At 39.6% G+C, this 20051-nt stretch overlaps 1 protein-coding gene across 6 annotated transcripts in view; it reads left to right on the top strand.

Annotated features, from left to right (window-relative positions):
- Positions 1-20051, top strand: part of WDFY4 (WDFY family member 4) — a 146595-nt gene that overhangs the window by 9219 nt on the left and 117325 nt on the right. For all 6 annotated transcript variants that reach the window (XM_075758329.1, XM_075758328.1, XM_075758327.1 and 3 more), the window contains 11 exons: positions 1355-1616; positions 6900-7014; positions 7619-7722; positions 9187-9333; positions 9702-9891; positions 11046-11235; positions 13292-13452; positions 13778-14230; positions 15843-15947; positions 16801-16991; positions 19237-19844. In XM_075758329.1, coding sequence (XP_075614444.1) covers positions 1356-1616; positions 6900-7014; positions 7619-7722; positions 9187-9333; positions 9702-9891; positions 11046-11235; positions 13292-13452; positions 13778-14230; positions 15843-15947; positions 16801-16991; positions 19237-19844 — 2525 coding nt within the window. In that variant the 5' untranslated portion in view covers position 1355. The remainder of the gene's footprint in view (positions 1-1354; positions 1617-6899; positions 7015-7618; positions 7723-9186; positions 9334-9701; positions 9892-11045; positions 11236-13291; positions 13453-13777; positions 14231-15842; positions 15948-16800; positions 16992-19236; positions 19845-20051) is intronic.

Raw genomic sequence — 20051 nt, 5'->3', positions numbered from 1 at the left:
TAGGTTCATAATAGTCTTTTTTTAAAATTTATTTTAAAGGATGTATGTATTGGTAGTGCAGGAGATCTGACTCAGTTTTTTTAGTTACATTTGCTTTTTGACATTTTTATTGACAAGCTAGAATGGCAGTCAAAAAAACAGTGTAGAGAAGAAACCCATTTCCTAGAAATGAAACTCTGTTGGTGTTTTTCTTTGAGGGGGTAAATGATGTGCTAAAGATTCTTCTAGGCTCTTAAAATATAATATATTTGGTAAGTAAAGCTAATGAGCTATGGTCATCTTGATGACAACTCCCCAAGTGCCTGCCCACACTATGATAATTTGCGTGTCATATTTTGAGTAGTCAGACAATGTTCTGGACAGCAATAAGCATATGGCTGATTTTGATGGACACTGGAGAAGTCTGATTTCCATTGGTGTACATGTTGTCATTGTGTAGATGCTGGGTAGCAGGGTGAGCTCACAGAAGGCTACAGCAAAGGAGTAGAGTTGCTGTGAATTCAAGGCTGTGTCAGTGACCTCTCAGAAGACTATGGATGAAAACAGAGTTGGAAATGATGAGAGGACTTGGGGTTGAGATGAGGGTACCAGAAGAATTCATCTACCTATAGTGCAAGATGGACCAATTTTAGGTTCAATTTGGTGGAAATGAGGCTGCTAGGAACACCTTGCTCCTTCATTGAGGCGTATCCATCTCAGTTTACAGGATCAGCAAAATGGGTAATGTTGTAGTGAAAATACCTCTTGTACAGAGCTGTACATCTGCAGGATAGAAGAACTGAATGTGGCTGCCTGTTTGGGCCAGCACACCCATGTGGGCAATCCTTGGCTTTTTCACACAGTTCCTATTCCAGCCAGTGCTTCAACCCTACTTTAGGTAGGGAATGCATAAGAGATATGCAGCTTAGTTTAGCAGCCATACTCAATGAAATGTGTAACATGGCTCTTGGGTAGTGCTCTTCTGTTGCAGATCTGATGATGGTAATAGTTATGACTTGTTTTACAATTGGGGTGACTGAAGTACAGGGAGAGGATCAGGCTCAGTGGCTAAGCTGGGGCTGGAATCCAGATTTCCTGCATGGTTTACCAGTTTGGCCTGCCAAAACCCAGAGGAGTTCTGTAGCATGTACACACATGTCTCATGGGAGAGAGCTTGTTCAAGTGATTGCAAGGTGGTAATGCTCTTATCCAGTAGCAGAGTGCTTTGCCATCAGAATTGGAAGAGTCAGTGGCTGCCAGTGTTTCCATGCTTCTAAGCTCCCCAGCTCCAATAGTTAAGACTGTCAGGGTCTAGTTCATGGGGCAGTTGGCTGGTAAGAGATGATGCTATCTTTAACTTCACATCTTGTTTCAGCATGGACAAAGCAGCTGAACTCATGTGGCAGCTGGAGGATTCAGCTGGCAAAGCAGGACAGCAAGAGCAAAGCCCTGATGATGGAGACAAAGCAGAAGTGTCAGGACAGCCTGCACACAGCAAGGACAAATCACCGCAGAGCCATACCCTCAAGTGGGAGACTCTAAGCAGACAGTTTGTAGAGTATGAGCAGGTGGCTCCATTTCTCATCCCAGAGGAGCAACAGAGAAGGCTGCTGGACTTTCTTCCCCTCTTCTTAAAGGTTTGTTGTCCTCATTGCCTTTAGTGCAGATCTCAAGGATGTAAATCTGAGTTTCTGTTGTTCTATCTGTTCTGTGGTCACCCTAGCTGCCAGTGGAGTTAATTGGAGCATGATCCCTTTGTCTAGGTGATAATTACTTTTATTTCATTGGGAGCCTGGGGAAGCAGTTTCTTGTTCTCCTTTCATATAACCTATCTGCTATGTTAGCATAAGAAAAGTGTATGGGGGGGCACTGCTTTACTTTCATGAATGGTGAAATTCTATTCTTGGAGTCAAGGGATATGTTGATGAGACAGGCATGTTTCAAAGTGAGTACCCTGTGAAGAGGTTACTTCATGTCTGCGTCATCTATTGTATTAGGTAGTGGGAGGCCGAGCACAGTTTCAGTCTGGGAAAATGTGGTTGTGGCATGCAGCCAGCAAGGGGAAATGCAGGGGTACAGAATTAGGATGGATGGCAGAGCTTAATACTGAGAGGAGCAGAAAAGTTAGCCTATTTTAAAATGTACTGTGGCCATGTTGTAGTACAGAAGAATTGTTTTTCTCTTGAATTACCTTGGGTATTTATGGGTATAGAATCTGTGTTTTTACACTGTCTCACTATGTAAGCCTTTCAGAAAGAAAAGGTTCTTTTTGGTGAAACCATATTTTAATGATGGCATATTTCAACGATCTGTACTTGCAAATTTTCAGTGTTCTTGAGTGACCAAACTTGGATCCATCTGTTCCCTACCTAGCTGAGCTGGTTTGCTAAAAAGAAGTCAGTGGGTAAGATTAAAAAAAAAAGTTAATGACATGGTGACTCTGTTTACACAGAAGCATGTGGGACATAAAAAGTGATTCTCTGTAGTGAGAGGGACATTTTGAACTGTGTATCCAGGGAAATCACTATGCTCAGGGCTATGTAATCTTTTGTGTCCATGACAGTAAAGCAGAAATAACTTCCAGATAGTCATAAACATTTCACTCAGCTGGATGGTGCATGAACCTGTGAATCTTGTAAGTCCTGGTGCAGAGCAGGACTTTGAAATCACTGTAGATGCGTGTGTCAGTTAACAGCACTGAAGCAGGTCACCCATTGGTGTCAGTGTGAAGCAAACAATTGAGTTGTGGGTAGGACTCTTCGCCTATGGTGAAGAGTTTGCTGAGTTTTAGTACAAGCTTGCCCTGGTCTGGGGCAGTGCAGACAAAATGAATGGAAGAGTCTGAAAAGGCAGTGAGTGTACAGCCTGGAGTCTCAGAAGTGGCCTTCTAATCTAATTGGCCCTACAGATATTTTATGATTACCAAACAAAGTTTTCACTTTTCACCACTTCCTCTCAACTTCTGGATTTATTTGCATAGAAGCATGTCCCTCCTGAACCGAAGACTATATTTGAGCAGAAGAGCTGTTGCTCTGTGTATGTGCCTGTCACTGAAAATGAATATATCTCTCTCTGCGTACGGTGCTACATGTGCTGGGGCAGGCTCACCCTTGGGAGCTCACCACTGCTTTATCAGCTCACAAAAATTGTGGTTTTTGCAAAGGGGCAGAGTTCCTCAGCCTACAACAAATGCTCTTCAAAATCAGATCAGGACTGATAATCTGACAGGTTTCTCTGGAGGAGCACCTTCTTATTCCATGGATCTGCTTTTTTAAATGGCTTGCTGAAAATTGCACTGTTCTTTTTCTGAGACAGCACAGCAACATGATACAACCTTTTTGCTTGTAGCAAGAGCATCTATTCTGCTTTTCCTCGAGCTGTTTTCAGACTTCCTGTCTTCCTTCCTCTTGAAGCTCCATGGAAAACATACATCCTTCATGCTTTGAGGGTATAAATTCATCCCAACAAAGATAGGCTTTGCTGTGGAAGATAGTCTCTTCAAACTGCTCCCACCTCCTCTTGTAAGTAATGTGTTGCAGACCTTTTGTGAAATTCTGCTGCTGAGGTTGTCCTGCCTCAAATTTACAATGAAATTTAAATTTCCAGATATCAAGGTTTCTGAGTTCCATTGTGGCTTTAGTTTTTGAATACCATATGGTTAACATGAAGTAAGCAAGTCTTGGTGAGATAAGATTATATAGAACATCTTTAGATTTGCTGATCATTAACTAAGTATGAATAGCAAGAACGCCTTCTATATGAAGGTCATTTTTTGGAGTGAAACTTTCAAAGAACTGAGGAAGTTTTTGTTACTGAACAAAGGTGATGAAAGCTATAAAATCTAGAAGTCTTAGGAATTAAAAATTGGACAGAAAAGCAGGAAACTGCTTTTGTCATGACACATGAGAAATAAATGTTAGTATCAGTGGGTCAAAGGACAGCTGTTCCCCAGGAAGCAAGCTGAATATTACCAAGGGACTGGTAATATTGTGCATATGCATACCCACCATGTGTTTCTCTTCTGTAGGGCTAAACTTCACATGTTTTAGGGTTGTAGAAAGTGATTTCCTGAATTACAGTAACGCTTGCAGAGTGGATTTAAAATTCCTAAAGGATATTTTGGCTGCAGAATATATTCAGAATGGAGATGTGAATTTCTCATTAACTTAACACTTGATTTTGTGCCCTAAGAGAGATTCTTCCCCTTTGCTTTTCTTACATGCATCAGTGGAGCTTTGCAGTGGTTTGTAGGCATTTAGGTTCAAATGTGTGGCTAGAGCATTTTGGTATTGCATCATTTATTTATGAGTACACTGTGGAGGATCTGGCCCTTTAGTTTTGACTCATCCTGTCCTTCCCCATATGACTTTTACTCCCTTCATGTACCAGCCTTCTGCTTTGTGCTAAGCCCCTGGGCTGGCTCAGGGAAGTGCATCTCAGTTTGAGTTGTACATGTTATGAAGCTCTTACAGAAACTACCTCGCTTCCTCCTGTTTAACAGGCAACTCTGCATAAGTCCTGTCCCTCCTTGGAGGATTTTCATATCTTTTCCTTTCCTTGTTTGATCACGCAGATGCCAGTGCATCTCCATTTTAGAGTGCTTTAGCTCTTATTCAGTTGGCTGGAGAGAGGGGGCACTAACCAGAAGCCACCTGGGGTGTGGGGGTTCGTTACTCACTGATGCTCCTTGATGTAGGAGGAAAATGTTAGCCATCTGCTTTGTGATTCAGGTCTAGACTAGGAGTCATTTTAATGTGCCCTCTGTGTCTTCCTTCTTGGTTCTTCACAAAGTGTCAGAATGTTCTATTACATGGCTGGCTTTTGAGCTAGCATCTCTCCATGAAGCATGGAATAGGAAGGACAGATGGCAACAGCAGACACAAGGAACTTGTGGCAAAATCTTAACATGTAGAAACAGGCTTAAGAGGAAGAAAGAAAATCAGATTACATTGATACCGTATTATCTGAGTTTCCCTTGAAGGCAGACATCCCCAAATGGAGTCAGGTTGATATTGTTCCAGCCACAGATCTTTTACAGGCTGAAAGATGAATATGGAACTGATTAGGTCTCTTCTTAAAGGAAAGTATATTCTAGAGATTGGTATCTGACCCACAGGAAGATCACCTATAAAATCAAATCAGAACATTAGTGGCCTGGTCTGTAGTGAGATAGACTAGCTAAATTTTTGGATGATGGTAGCATTGCTATGAACCTTTGATTCTTGTTTTCTGCTTGTATGGTCTGAACTTCTAAAATTTATCCTGCTCTCTCTGTTAGCAGAAGAGAGAGTATAACAAGTCCTTTCTGAAGTGTTCGGAGGGTGTCCCTCTCTGAGGCAGAGGGGCAGGAATCTATCACTCTTTTCTTCTAAAAAAGTGTATAACTTAATGACAAATATTGTATATTCTTAAGTGGCTGTGGGTTTCTTGTAATTGTGTTTGCCCAGCTTGCTTTTGTTTACAGTTCTTCCTTCACTTCTGCATCAGAAGTGGAGGAATTGATGGATCTTGCCTCTGCAACTGAGGATTTCTAAAAATCATTTATGGTCAAAATCTGAAAAAAAAAAACCCTAGTTTGTATTTTTTAATATCGTTGATTGAAAATTAATTGATAGGTACACTGAACAATTGCATTTCACTCTTTTGTAGCCCAGAAAAATATTGAGTGGAGTTTCAAAGGTCAATGCAGTAAAATTAAGTGTAAAAAAAAAAAAAAAATCAGGTGCTTGTCTGATTGCTGATAGATGACTGGCACTTTGAGGAAAGAAGTAGCTTGTCCACAAGTTGCCATCAACAAAGAATGAACAAATAATTGACAGCAATGGTAGGGAAAGAAATAATGATAGTAGAAGATCTTCTTTCACAAAGAGTTGCACTGATTTCTTGGCAGGCAGTATTATGGGGTGTCTGCTCCAAATTATTTTAGGAGAACATGTGTCTTATTATTTTTGATACCTTCCTTTCATCATCTGGCCTTACAGCTTGATCTTTCAGAGCTTTTAGAAGGAGGAGACTTTCATAAAGAAAATCTTCAAGGTTGCTGGGGACACAGGAGTCTTAGGCTGGTATTTAGAGATGAATGCTGCATTGCTGCTAATACATTGATGTGTGTAGCATTGGATGGTCTATATAAAAGTAATCGTACCTGAGTCTCAGATGTCAGTTGGGTGTGATACTATTAGTCCACTAGAAATTTTTTTTTATTGCTTTTGAATTATGTTTTTTCCCTAAAGTCAAGGCTAAGAAACATTTGAGAGGGGATCTGTTTGTCAGAATCAGAGCAGGGAACCATGAAGTCTTTCTATTGTTCCTCTTGTCAGTTTTGCATTGAATTGCTTGTCTGTTCTTGAACAAGTAATTTATAAACTTGTTTATAAATTGTTTATAAACTTCTCTATACATTTGTTTTCCTTGTCTAGCTATGCATTTGAAGTCCTAAATACTCTCCTTTTTAGGGGTGCTTATTATAGCATAGGAAATGTTAGAAATCCTGATCTGGTAAACTCATTTTTGGAGAAGGATATACTTTTACTGAAAAATTGTTGGACAGCTTGGACAACCTCTTAGGGTACAGGGTCTTCATGTTGTATTTCAAAAGGGTCTAGCATGCTTTTTGATACAAAGAATTAGTGACACAGGGGCTATGACAATCATTTACATTGTTTTGATTATATTCAATGGAGAAAATGTAAATGCTGTCTAGTAGGTGTATTATGTGATTCAAAAGGTAGTTCCAGGTTGACTTCTTTATCTGTAGTGTCAGGCTCCTGCCTGTCTGGCAAATACTGCTTAATGGACTACACTGGCCGGGGAGGGAATTTTGCAGGGGAACGTTAGCTTTGTTTATATTTATTAGTACTTCTCAATGTACCAAAGATATGCTATATCAGAAAAACTTAACAGTTACACTTGGATTTCAGGCCTGGGAACAGTCTGCTGGAGTAATCGTATTCCCCAACATTCAGTTGTTAGCCAGTGAGGTTTCCAAGCTTCTGACAAAAGAAATTAAGAGGAACCTCAATGGCAAACCTGCAGGTAATGATCCCATACCCCATCCACTGGATCAACTTATTCTGGGAATGTACTGTCATTCGACTGTCCTCTGTGCTTACCATGAGGTAAATAAAAGGTGAAAAGGAAAAGGCAAAGTGTCGTAAGCCAGGTCTTTTAATAGGTATGAGCTAGCACTGGTTTTGGGTGATTGCACTGAAGATCTGGCCTTGTATGCTGTGCTGACCTTGGTTTTGGAACTTTTGTAGCTGGAAATGTATAATACTGCAGCTATGCAGTAAAAGAATAAGCTACATGCTATTCTGAGGAGCTCTCGTTAATGAGAAAAATACTGCTAGCCACACATGGATTTCCTGGTGGCTGTTGTACATTCTTCACACTGGTCAGCTGGCAGACTTCATGAACTGATCTCGTATTTCCAGTGAAGCCTGTCAGTTTGAAACATGTAGTTTGCATGAACTGACGTGAGCCTGATGATCGATCAAAACCCTTTTATGTCCTTCTATTCACTTCAGTGGACTCCTGACAAATTTAACAAAATTACAGTAGTAGAACTGTTAAGAAAGGATCTATACAGCATTTTTATCTTTCATAAAAGAATTAAACTTTAATGTTTTTATGGCGACAGAGGAGGCTCGTCTGGCTTTGGAGCAATTGCTACAACAGAAAGGGGAAGCAGAAGATGGCCGTTTGCTCCTGAAATCGGTGTATCTGCTCTCACAGACTGACTTGGTAAGAGAAATGACTACAAAGGGGTTTTTTTGTTTTATTTTGTTCTGGTTTTTTTACTTTTTATTTCAAAGAATCTGGATAAGCCACCCCAACAGTGGAACACCTAAGTCTCATAATATTTGTGTTATTCCCAATGCTCTGTGCTTCAGCCTGCCCAGGGTATAAAGTCAGGGGACACACCACCAGGTTTATAGTCCAGGCTTTTCTTAAAGAGGGAAGTAAGTGCTCTGTGCTTTCAGATACTCTTTTTGTTTTGATCATCAGGCAGCTGTTTTTCTAGTGTTCCTCTGATTTATCCGCCTCCTCCCCACCCCCACCCCCCTTGTGTATCACTGTTCTTCAACCTTTCTTTGTCACTCCAGCTTACATATCAAAAAGATGACTAGTAAGGATCTGTCTGTCTGGTAATGCAGTGGTCAGATTTTCCATCCTGACAGCCTCTCACTTTGAAGCATTTCAAACAAAGCACTTCACAAACTCTACTTGTACAGCCATCCTGAATGCAGACTGGCATCAGTATTACAGCATGCTGATGGGCATCAGGGATGTGTTTATCCCTGACATTGAGCTGAGCAGTTTCTCATCCTTATTCAGATACATGAAGATAAAAATCTTACAATCAACTTCTAGTGGACATTTTCTGTGTTATAAGGAGCTCTATAAAATTATATATAGCTAGACACAGCATGAGGTTCCTGGTGAGGTTTGTATTTTTCACAGATTTAAGACATTGCTATTTTTTGTGGCGCGCACACTCACAAAACTTCCTATCACAGACCTCACTCTTCTGTTTAATTTGCTGCTGATTTTTGTTTTGATTATTGTGTGCCAAGCAAGCACACTGGGACTTCTCTGTAAGTTGTACGTAAGTGTAGTAAAGATGGGAAGAAACTAAATGTTGAGAAACATTGTGGAGAAACAGTCTCTAGTATTCATACAAGCTACAATTAGAAGTGTGTGTAATTATTCAATATGTTACAAAAGCAAAGGTATTATAGCTAAATTGCTGCTGTGCTGGGTCAAGGAGGGAGTGGAGAATTCATGCTTTTAACATACCAGGCCTCTATAACTGCAGGGTGTCCTGTGAACTAGTTGTAAATGCAGCACTGTTTGCCCCTGGAATTACTGCTATTTTAGCTGCTAGTTAGTTTGCAGGTTGTGTTCTTTATCGACTGGAGGTCTCCTTATGCAGGACATAGTAAGTATCTCTGTCAAAGCTGTAGTTCAGCTGAAGTGAGAAATCCTGGGAACAGCTATGACCACACATGGTCAGCGTATTTACTTCTGCCAAGTGGATTTGTACAGCCATGCTATATGATTGCCACGCTTCTGTGCCCTAGAGCATTTTTTAAGGATAAAATGCTCAAGTACCTTTTTCATCTGCCATGACTACGCTCAGTGTGTAGAAACAAAGGAAACTGTGGGCAGCTTCTGGAGAGTCTGATTTTTATTTTCTTTATTTAGAGAACTATGTGGAACATCATTGGGTCTGGCCTTCCAGCTGCTCTGATGCAGTGCCTGTACCTTTTCTTTACTTTTCCTCTGAAGAAAACCAGTGATGATGGGGAGACAAGTGAGGATGACACTCAAACTCAGGAAATGCTTGTTAAGGTGAGATGTGCCTCTGGGATTTCATTTGACCTGAGTATTCAGATGGTCACTTAGGCTTTTAGCTGGTAATTGATTCAAACTGCCAAAAAAAGGAGTAAAGTTGACTGAAAACTGTTGAATGAACATCAGGAGCAGTATAAAACAATCTGAGATGATGCCACTATATCTTATTTTTTTTTGTTGGACAAAACAATGTGATTTTTTTAAGTGGGGAAAAAATCCATTGAGAATATCCTAGTGGTAGTTTTACTTGTTCATTTCACTGCATCCTATAGTATTAAACTATAATCCCCCCTCAATGGATTTTCCTTCATCTCCCAGATATTTGTAGAGGTGTTTATTGTAGCTGATGCTTGTTTGCTTTTCAGATCATGCTTAACATGTACAGAGAGGAACAAGGTGTAGAGGAACTTCTGGCAGCTGATAAGCTTCAGTCGTTAATTATAGCAACTGCTTCCCTCTGGGACCAGTGTAGCTGCTCATGGAAAGTACCTACAGGCCGTGTGCTGAGAACAATTTCAAAGGCTCAGACCAAAAACAGCATTGTGTACTTACAAGGTTTGGTTTAGTAATTTGCTTTCTCCTTTCTTCATAGCTCCACTAAGAATGAATTCTCAAGAAGAGTCTCCTTGGTGTAGATTTTTATCTCTACGTCATCTGATAGTCAATCAACTGCAAAGCACGGGCTCTTGGCTTTCTAGACAGGAGCTGTATTTAGTACTGATAGCCATCTGGAAACTGATTTTTTTCTGTACAAAAAGTAAAGTTACAGGCAAGAGCCAATCCCACCTGATCACACTAATGTAGGCAAGGACAAGGTGTATTATGTTGGTTTTGGTTTTTTGTGTGACTCAATATGTGAGCCTAAGGCTCATGTATGCTCTGAATATGAGGTTGAGGGCACTTCCAGAGGAACAGTATCTTTTGGGACAACATCATGATTGGTTGAGTTACATACTCATTTCTTCCTAGGCTTTATTAGAGTAAAAATTTTTTTGTTAAGAAGTGCAAAGGCCATGAGTCTCAATTTCTTAGAAGGAAGAAAAAAAAAAGTTTTATAATCCACACTTCACTGTCAATATTCCTTGTCATGGAGTAACTGCATATATGTATTTTTATTTTTTAAAATAAATTGGCTTCCTGGGTGAGATTGAAAGACTGAGGAGAAATAGTTCTAGGGGTGCTGAACTGTTTATATCTTTCGAAGCTGTCCTGGAAGGACTGGCCATCAGATTAGACAAGAAAACTAGGCTTCATTGCTTAGAGCAAGGTGTGTATACCCCATTACTTATGCCTCATTGAGCAAAGAATTAATCTGTGAACTCTGCACAGAATGTCTGATTGACTTAGTACAAGACAATTAAATATGTCAGCCTCTGCTTACCTTGTACTCAGACAGCTGGATTCACTGTACATGAATTTTGGTGAATGGGTGGATTGGAAGTTTATACTCCTGAGACTGAATCAGCTTCTGGGGGTGAAGCAAAGAAATGCATGCATAGTTGAACAACCAGAAATGTTCTTCATGTAGCCTCTGAGATGAGTGTGATATTCGTATTTCCTCTTATCTTTTTTTTTTTTTCTAGAAAGAGTTAACTGACTCTCATTTTACTAGGAAATACATTTTCAAACTTGTTCCATTTTTGTTAGTAACTTTGAACTTGTTTGATAGTCAGTTCTTAAATATTTGCTTTTTGGTTTTTTTCCCACAGCTGTGGACTGCATTAAAATAGCTATTCAGAATCTTTTTAAACTGGCTGATACCTTACCTGCTTGTGATGTGTGTGAAGCTGCTAGTATTGTCTTGTGCTTTGTGAAAGATTCCTATCCCATATCATCAGCTTTGTTAACAGAGTTTGAAAATAATGATGGCTACCAACTCCTGCTAAAAATTTTACTCAGGTAAGTAAAGAGGTTTTTAGTGGGCTTCTAAAGGATGGTAAAACTTCATTTTCAGAACTCATGGTCATCTGTTTTAAATTATGAATGATGTAGGTATTCCTCTGTGAATGCAAAACCAGTAATAAAGACCCCCTGGTACTGGGTCTTCTGTTCCTGTTTTAGGAAGGGAAGCAATACATAACTTCTACTGAAACCATAATGGAAATTAACGGTAGGAGAAGTTAGTCTACAGATGGGATAGGGACTTAACCAAACACAAGACAAAGGTTCTTCATCAATTAGTATTAGAGGGGATGTTGGTCAGAGAGATTTGTCTCAGTTAAGGTAAACTCTTGATCCAAGAATGCAGTCAGCTGGAGAGGGAAAGCTGATCTCCTTGCTGTGCAAAAAAACAAACAAAAAAACCCCACCCAAACTTATATCTGAAATGGTTATGTTCTTCAGAACTGAGGTGAATATGAACACATCAGGACAAATACCCACTAGTTATCCTAATTAAAAGTACAAAGTAGAATCTTTTACTCTCCTTGTCTCCTTGCATTTTCTAAGCAGGCTTTAAGATTGCTATGTCAAAACAGTATTTTGTATGACTTCCCCTGAAGCACTTAGGAGCTTTGTTCTGGTTTTCTTTAATATCATATGAAGAGAGCATTTCCAGATTTTCTCAATCTATTGTTGTTTCCATTCTGGCTTTGCCTTTTCTTATAATTCTTCTCCAACACTTGCAAGAACTTTGGTCCCTGACCAGTATGTTAGACTGAGAGGGGGTGTTTTGTAATTTGGATCTAAAGGATTGTAGTTTGAATAATGAATCCAAAGATATCTGTAGGTGAGTGTGATTTTTGGATGGCACAAAATTGGAACCTACAATTGGAAAAAAAATTGTCTTTTTCTGGTAGTGTTTTCTTTAGTTACCGTATATTGTCTAGATTTCCCTTATACATCTTGACACAGCTTGCTTATATTTCTGATTAAATTCTAGCCACATAAGGGCAGAGATACCTGATCTTTAACAGTAAGGGCTGTGACTGCCCCTGTCCTTTTTTAACTGATGTAACTAGGCTGGAGACACAGAAATAGGGTACAGATGCTCAGGGCTTCAGATTACTCTCCCTTGCCAGTCTGTACTGGTGGAAAAGGGATAGACAGCTTCTTTCCTGAATAATTTGTGTGACCAGGTTTCCTCTTCTCTGATGTTTGGAATTTATTTTTCAGGTAAAAAGAATCTTGCTGATTTGCATTCTTTCCTACCAAAAGGGATACCAGCATTTGCCCTGGCCCCTTTTTTCCTGTTTAGATTAAACCAGAATATTTTTTTTTCTTCTGAGATTTTCCTAATTTCCAGTAGCAGTCTATTGCTCTGCCACTAACCCATGCCCAGATGCTGCAATTTTTCTTAAGAATTGACCCCTTTAAGCAGTACAGAATAGGATGACATGATAAGCAGCTCTCTACCCTTTGACGGACTCTCACTTCAGTCTAAAGTATGGCAAATCTGAGGTTACAGTTCAAACTATTTCCTTTATGTAGCAGAGAGATTCCATCTTCATGTCTGATTCACAAAGCTCAGGCAATACAATAGTTTTCCTAAGGGCTGAGATTTTTCTGTTGTTTATCTCAGTTAGCAAGACCCATACCTTGCCAACCACATGCCTACCTTTTAATGTTAAGTGTCTGTTTTAATTTTTTGATCTCTCACAAAAAATAAATTTTTACTCCCCAAAACAGGCATTCTTCTGGAGAGAATTTTTTTTTTAAAGTATATGTAACTGGACTAAATTCCAACATTTATCTTCCTTTTCCTCAGAGGACTCTTATGGTGTTACTTCAGTTTATAAGTTTTGTTCTGATTCAGAATGTGCCACCATAGTGTGAAGTTAGTGTTTGTAAGATGGTTGAATAAGTCACAGAAATAAGACAAAAAGATGGTAAAATAGACTGGAGAGGAGTAGGGGGTAAAATGGGTAGCTCCTGCATGCTCAGTACCTGGTGATATATCCAAAATACTTGTATTACTAAGGCATGCACATATGACTGTTCCAAGTTTTGCTCCTAGATGTGAGGGGTTGCAGCCAAATGAAGGAGACCCCTATCTGGATGAGATCTTGGACATGCTGACTTGCCTTACTACCTGTGGAAAAACTGAACTGAAAGTTTCTGGCAATATTGTACACCCACAATTACCGCATTTTGATTTTGAACGGACACGGTCTTCTGGTACAGTATATATATATGTGGTTATGTACATGGGTCATAGAAAAATGAAGCTCTATTTATTATGTGTCTTAAGGTGGAGGAAAGAGCATGAGATGGCATTTTCTGATCTGTGTGGTTAACACTGCAGGAGCCTAAATGCTACCTACATCAAACTGAACTGACCATGTCAGCTGTAGGGTCTGATTCAAGGTTGAAAACATGCCCCCCAATCACATCCCTTGTGTCTGACTCCTACTCTCAGACATGATTTAACATTATAGTTGTGGTGCTTGTGGTCTTAAATAACACTGATGTAAAAATGATCTCACCTGGTTTTATCCCACAGGAATGACAGTGAAAAACCTCCAGCCCTTTCAGGTGTTACAGTCCATTTTCCAGAAAAGTAATGATGAGCACCTGTGCAGAAGAATCTTGGCAGCAATTGGTACCATATGGGCCTGGGACACAGTGAACTTCTTTCTTCTGGAATGGACACTACAACCTATCAATAAGTTTACTGACATAATCCATTTCAAACCACACCCAGTGCAAGTCCAGTTCTTTGGACTGGTGGAGTCCATAGTGCTAGACCTGTCCTACGTTCCCCATGAAATTTTGAAGAAGGTTCAGTATTTGATAAAGGAAAACACAGTGCCATTCTGCACCTTAACAGCTCTCCAGTGCCTTCTCAGCATGACCAAGAAGGACCTGCTATTCAGCGACATATTCCGTGACTCTGGGCTCTTAGGCCTACTGCTGGCACTTTTGAGGAAGCAAGCCAAGATCCTGAGGAAGTCAGGTACAACTTAATGCCATTTACACTGACTGTTGAAGTAGGCGGATCAATAGGAATGAATGAATGTCATTCTACAGTCAACTTATAAATTTTCTATACTGAGTAGCTAGATTTTGTCTGCAAGCCAGCTGGCCTAATCTTGTGATATACTAAGCTGGATCCTCTCTGAAATCTTAGCTGGTTATCATTCTGTTCACTAGCCTAAACAGTTCTGAGCTGTGCTTCACCAGTGTATGATGAATTATTCTGGAGTGTACCATTCAGCCCGCACGTTTAAACAGGTCTCAAGTTGGGATTCTCTAGAATGCCAGCTTGAGAGTAGAACAAGGAAGAGTTTTCCACAGTGCTTAGTTCCTCTGAAAATAACACTTAATCCTGAGGACTGATGATGGAAAGCAATTTCTTGAATTTTGGACATATATGACCCACAATTGTACCACCCATTGTCATCTGATATAGTTATCTCCTATTATGAAAACAGGAAGGTAATACTCCTGGTGTGGTAAGAGCAGGGTACAACTGACTTAGGGGACAGACCCACATAATTGAAAGTTTATAACTGCTATTGTAAAGAAAGAAAAAGGCATGATAACATTCTGTGCTGTGTAAATTGGGAAATGCCTTTACATTTCAGTGCAATAGTCATTTAGTAAAGGAGGAGGGACCCAAAGTACTAGGTATAACTTCTGATGCAGCAAGCACAATTGAAGTATTTATACATGTTTATTGCAAGAAACAGAAGGAATATTAATTACAATAGAAGTTCTGGAATGCAGATATCCATTTCCTGCAAGGACACTTAGATTTGTGTTCTTGATATCAGAGAAGCAGAGTTTTGTACAAAAGTATTTAGGTAAGGATTGTCAAGATAAATACTGATGTTCTTGAAAACTTACTTTCTGATTATGAGCTGGTGCATAGGGGCTTTCTTCTGTCTTTGCATTAATTTCACTGCTTTAGATCACTTGGTGATCTAAATTTTATAGAATGAATGATTTAATGGCTGTGTAATTTGTAAACTTAGACACAGAGATGAAGAGGGACAGGTGAGAAGACACTGTGTGAAGTGATCGGTACTTCCCTTTTCTTGTTTCCAGAAATTTAGCCTGTAAACTTCAAGACTTTCAAATCTAAAGATAACCTACCTTACTGTCTGATCCTAGAAATGTTAACGTTTGAACATGCAGGGGGTTTCTGCTCTTTACTTTTAGTTTAGGTATTTAAGTACTCCCTGTTGCTATAATATTTTACCACTTCACAGCTCATAACCTCTAATGTTCTTTTATTTGTGTGTGTTCCTATCTGGTATCACTAAACAGGTAACTCTGCATCAGTTGGGAAGTGCAAACACCACTATTACCAGTATTGCCTATAGTTATGTAGGAGATCTGGGCTGCAGAGCACAGGGAAGCCTGTGTTTCCCATTCCCAAACTAGACCTTGATGACTAGACAATGCCCTGTCTCTATATTATTGCTCATTTTAGGGTTCAAGTAGCCTGTAAGTAATACTTCAGAGAAAACTAGAATTTGCTGGAGAATTGGTTTTCCTTTTTGGTTTTAGCTACAGTTAACCATGTCTTGTATAAATTGTATTGACTTTTAATACACTGACAGCTGGAACCCATCTGCCTAGTCTGGAAGAAGGCACTGAGAAAGAATTAAATGCTGTGATGCTGAAGATGGTGGCTGCTCTTACGGTGGGGTCTGTGAGAAACACTGGTAAGACATGGCATAGGACTGCATTATCTTTGTGATATTTGGTGGTAAGTAGCCAAGATGCTTCTTAAGGAGCACCAACAAAGTTTCCTACTGTGCTTTAGTGAGAAGTGGAGGACAAAAGCCAGAAGTGTAGGGATAGCATTATTACACCAGGAAGAAATGTGGCAAAAATATTCTCATCCTGTATAATGAACCTTATCCCTATAGTCACCCTGCTTCCCACATCCATGAGGATACTCCTGAAATGTTTACATAGAAAACACAAACTTACCTTGTGGTAAACACAAGTACGTGAATTTTGTGTATTGTTTGCTCATCCAGATTTTTTTTCATGGTATCTATTATTTGAAATCTTGATGGAACCACATGCGTGCTGAGTAACACTCATACATTTAGTATTGGCATACCTAAGAGGTGTATGTGTGGGGAATCTTGTGGAACATAGTAATACAGAAGTGAACTCTTCTGAATATTGGAATCCACTTAAATCACTCTTGAATCCTAGAAACATCATGTTTGCAGCATCTTACACAGTGAAAATATATTGTCACAGCATATCAGTCCCCTTCATAAACTAAAGAGATGTTTAAGCTGAAAACTAACGAGATGTCTTTTCATTATTGTATTGGGAAGCTGTCATCTCTGATGATTAGAAACCATGGTCATCCAGTCATTTTATCCCTAGTTGTTCTTGTGCCATTCAATTTGTGTCATCTTTAGCTTAACCAGCTCTTCTTGCCTTTCCTGCTGTATTTGTAAAAATATTGCACTTCACACCAACACTGAAAATCTGCCTGTGAAAACTACAATTAAGGATAGTTTAAGTAAAAAATGATACCATGTTTGTCCGCAGTTGTTCTGAAGGACTATGGAATGGTGCCATATATCAAGATATTTTTGGATGATGAGTGCTACAGGAGTGCTACTCTCAGCATCTTGGAGCAGCTGTCAGTCATCAGCTATGAAGAATATATGAGCATTATTATTGGGGCCCTCTGCTCTTCTACTCAAGGGGAACTACATCTGAAACTAGATCTCCTGAAGGTAATTAATGTGGCTTCACACTTGGTGGTTGTCTTCTTGGAATATGCTTGACTTGTGGCAAATTGCTCTTAATCTGCCCCCTAGCATTGTGTTTTTTCCAAGAAGGTAAGTGTGGAAGAAAAAAGAGCCATGGGCCAGTTTTGGATTGGTAAATGAGGTGCTTTGAGTTTTAGTGATATGTGTGTGTGGTTAACACCTTCACTCAGTACCAGATTGTGAAGTACTTTGAAGACTTATATAGTAATGCAGGCTGGAGAGATGGAAATGGCAAAGGGTGTAGCTGTATGAGCAGTTCTATGTAATGTGACAGAGAAAGGAAAAACAAATATGTGTGAAAATGGAGAAGATGTGGAGGGAGGGATGTGAGAAGAGGTAAAGGAGTAAGATTGGAAGGGGCAGGGTAGGCATGAGATGAACAGTTTGATTCTGTTAAGTTTCCAAGGTTGAAACTTTGCTGTCCTTAATTTTGTCATCTCTGATGTACACCAGTGATGTGGAAAAAAAAATGTGAGATGATGGAAAGGAGGAACCTTATGAATGTTTGGAGGAAGAAATTAGAACTATTCATAGCCTCCATTGTGTTTATAGAGGGTCTGATCCATAAGCAATGAAGCAGGGGAAAGAATCAATGTGCTTTATTTTGGTTTACATCATAGGCATTAAATTGAAAAGCAGCAGTGTTGTAAACACTGATTTAATTTTCCTTCTACTTTCTCTACCAAGTGTGAACTGAGTTCACCTTTCAGCACAATATAGCAGCTGCTTCTGTCATAAAAGAACTATGTTACTTTAAGAAAAAAAAAAGTGACAAAGTTTATAGCTTTGATTTGAAACAGTAAACTTCAACAATATTTGTGGAAAAGTTGAGTACAGTGCCCAAACTAATATGAAAATAAATGCAGCTTCAGTGTCTAATTTTGACAAATGATAACTATATTAAAGCATAATGTAAGCAAATGAATTTATTATCTACATCCATTGGGACTGTGATTGTGTTACACACAAATTCAGATTGATTTGCTAATATATATTTAGCTGTTAAAGCCTGAGCCCAAATGCAATTAGCAGTGCCGTATTCCAGCATGGCACGTGCGCAATTATGAGGAATAACAAATAATGGAATGTGAAATAAATTCTGTTAACATTAACCGAGTTAGGGGGTTTCCAGCAGACATCAGTTTTACAGATTCAAGACAGAGGAATACTAACTCATGGGCGATTAAATTCTAACTGAGTTAGAGCTGGAGGAAATGTGGTTACTGTTGACCTTCTCTGAAATGTGTTAAAGCCATCCTGATAACTTCAACTCTGAGTTATTAAATTTACTCCCTGTTCAGAAGTCTCTGCCTGGTTTGATACATTATCATACAAAATTGAATGACAGTAATAGAGTTCCCCCTCCCCCTCCAGTTCTGGCAACCCTTTCTCACAGTCCTAGATCCTGTTACAGGGAGATATATTTATGTTAGAAACTTTCTCTTCAGCAGGTTGTGAAGTGAACCTCTTTCGTTGGATATCTGTTAGGAAACTTTATATGTAAAATCAGCCCTTTCCAATGTGAAAAGATACAACCTCAAATTTGAAAAGTCCCTGGTGCCGGAAAGAGCATCATATTTACAAAATGAATTGTGCAACATCCCAAAAACCTGGGATGGATTACATTCAAATACAGTAGACTGTTTCCTTGTAAGTTCTTTTTTCTCACGAATTTTACTTGCACCGCTACAACTTTTAATAACTTTTCTACATTTGTTTTAAAATGGCAAGCCCATAGCATTCAAAATTTACAAGTGGTATAGATTGGGTTTTATGCATGTGTAATATTTTCAAGTTATATTCACTTATAACCTGCTTTAAGCTCAGTGAAGTTAAAGAAAATCTAATGACTTCTTTATCTTCAGATATGATGCTTTATGGCTTTTTTTCTCCAAAGTGTTGTGCAAACTTTAAAAATAACTCTGCTGAGAAAGGGAATTATTATTGCCCACTGAGGCTGACATGGGTTGCACCTGAGAGTGCATTCAAATCTTGGGGTTTTTTTTGACTCATTGGGTATATGGAGGAAGGGAGGAGGAGAAAAGTTTTGCAGTGGTGACCTCTACTTTGACCAATTTTTTTTTTCTTCAAAGAGTGAAATTTCAGTGAAAGAATTTTGATACAAACTTGGAATTTTAAAATATTCTAAAGCTTCTTTGTCCCTTGGTTTAAGTGCTGCTTTTGTCTCCTTCCTTCCCAATGTTCGTAGTCGCTCCTGAGGATACTGGAGAGTCCCAAGAGCCATTCAGCTTTCAGAACCTGCAGTGGATTCAATGGACTCCTGTCCCTTCTCTCAGACATGGAAGGTGCCTTGCAGGACCCTCCGTCTGGGCTGTGGACAGCAGTTGGACAGAATTGTATATTGGAGCTTGTTTTCTACACGCTTCAGGGGATAACAGCAGCCCTGCACCTGGACCCTGTCAACAGCAACTTCTTCCAGAGGAACGGTCTCTTTGAAAAGATGGCAGAGGATCTCGGGTTACTTGGATGCTTCTGGACACAAGGGAAATGGCAAATCCCTCTGAGACTTGAGAAGACGAGGACGTTTGCAGAATTCTTGGATGCAGCTTTCTGCTCTTCAGAACCTTTCCCAATGTGGCTAAAGAACTGCATATGGATTCTGAACTTTCTTGATCATATGGTCAAAGGAACCCTCCATCTGGAGAGCTACTTCCAGGAGAGAAAGCCAGAGATGGGAGAGGCATCAAGAGATGATCAGGAGGGACCCCAAGCTCAAGAGCATCCTGTTGCTTTCAAAAGACCAGGCAACAAATTACCTGCCCCTGCCTATAGGCTATGGGGAAACCCTGAAGAGAAGTAAGTCTTTATTTGCTATGGGAAATACAATAAGACTGATATCTGCACTTTACATGACAGTAAACTGAGGTAAGGTGTGACATAGCCTGCCTAGAACAAACAAATCAGTGCCACAATCCCAACTTCCAGGCCTCCAGACAGCAGAAAACACCTGATTTTGAAAGGTAAAAGATGTCAGACATTGGGACATAAGTGTTCAGTGGAGCA

The sequence above is a fragment of the Balearica regulorum genome, chromosome 7 (genome assembly GCF_011004875.1).
Source record: "Balearica regulorum gibbericeps isolate bBalReg1 chromosome 7, bBalReg1.pri, whole genome shotgun sequence".
Classification (NCBI taxonomy): Eukaryota; Metazoa; Chordata; class Aves; order Gruiformes; family Gruidae; genus Balearica; species Balearica regulorum.
Note: the sequence above shows the minus strand (reverse complement) of the source record. Positions and strands in the feature narration are given on the sequence as shown.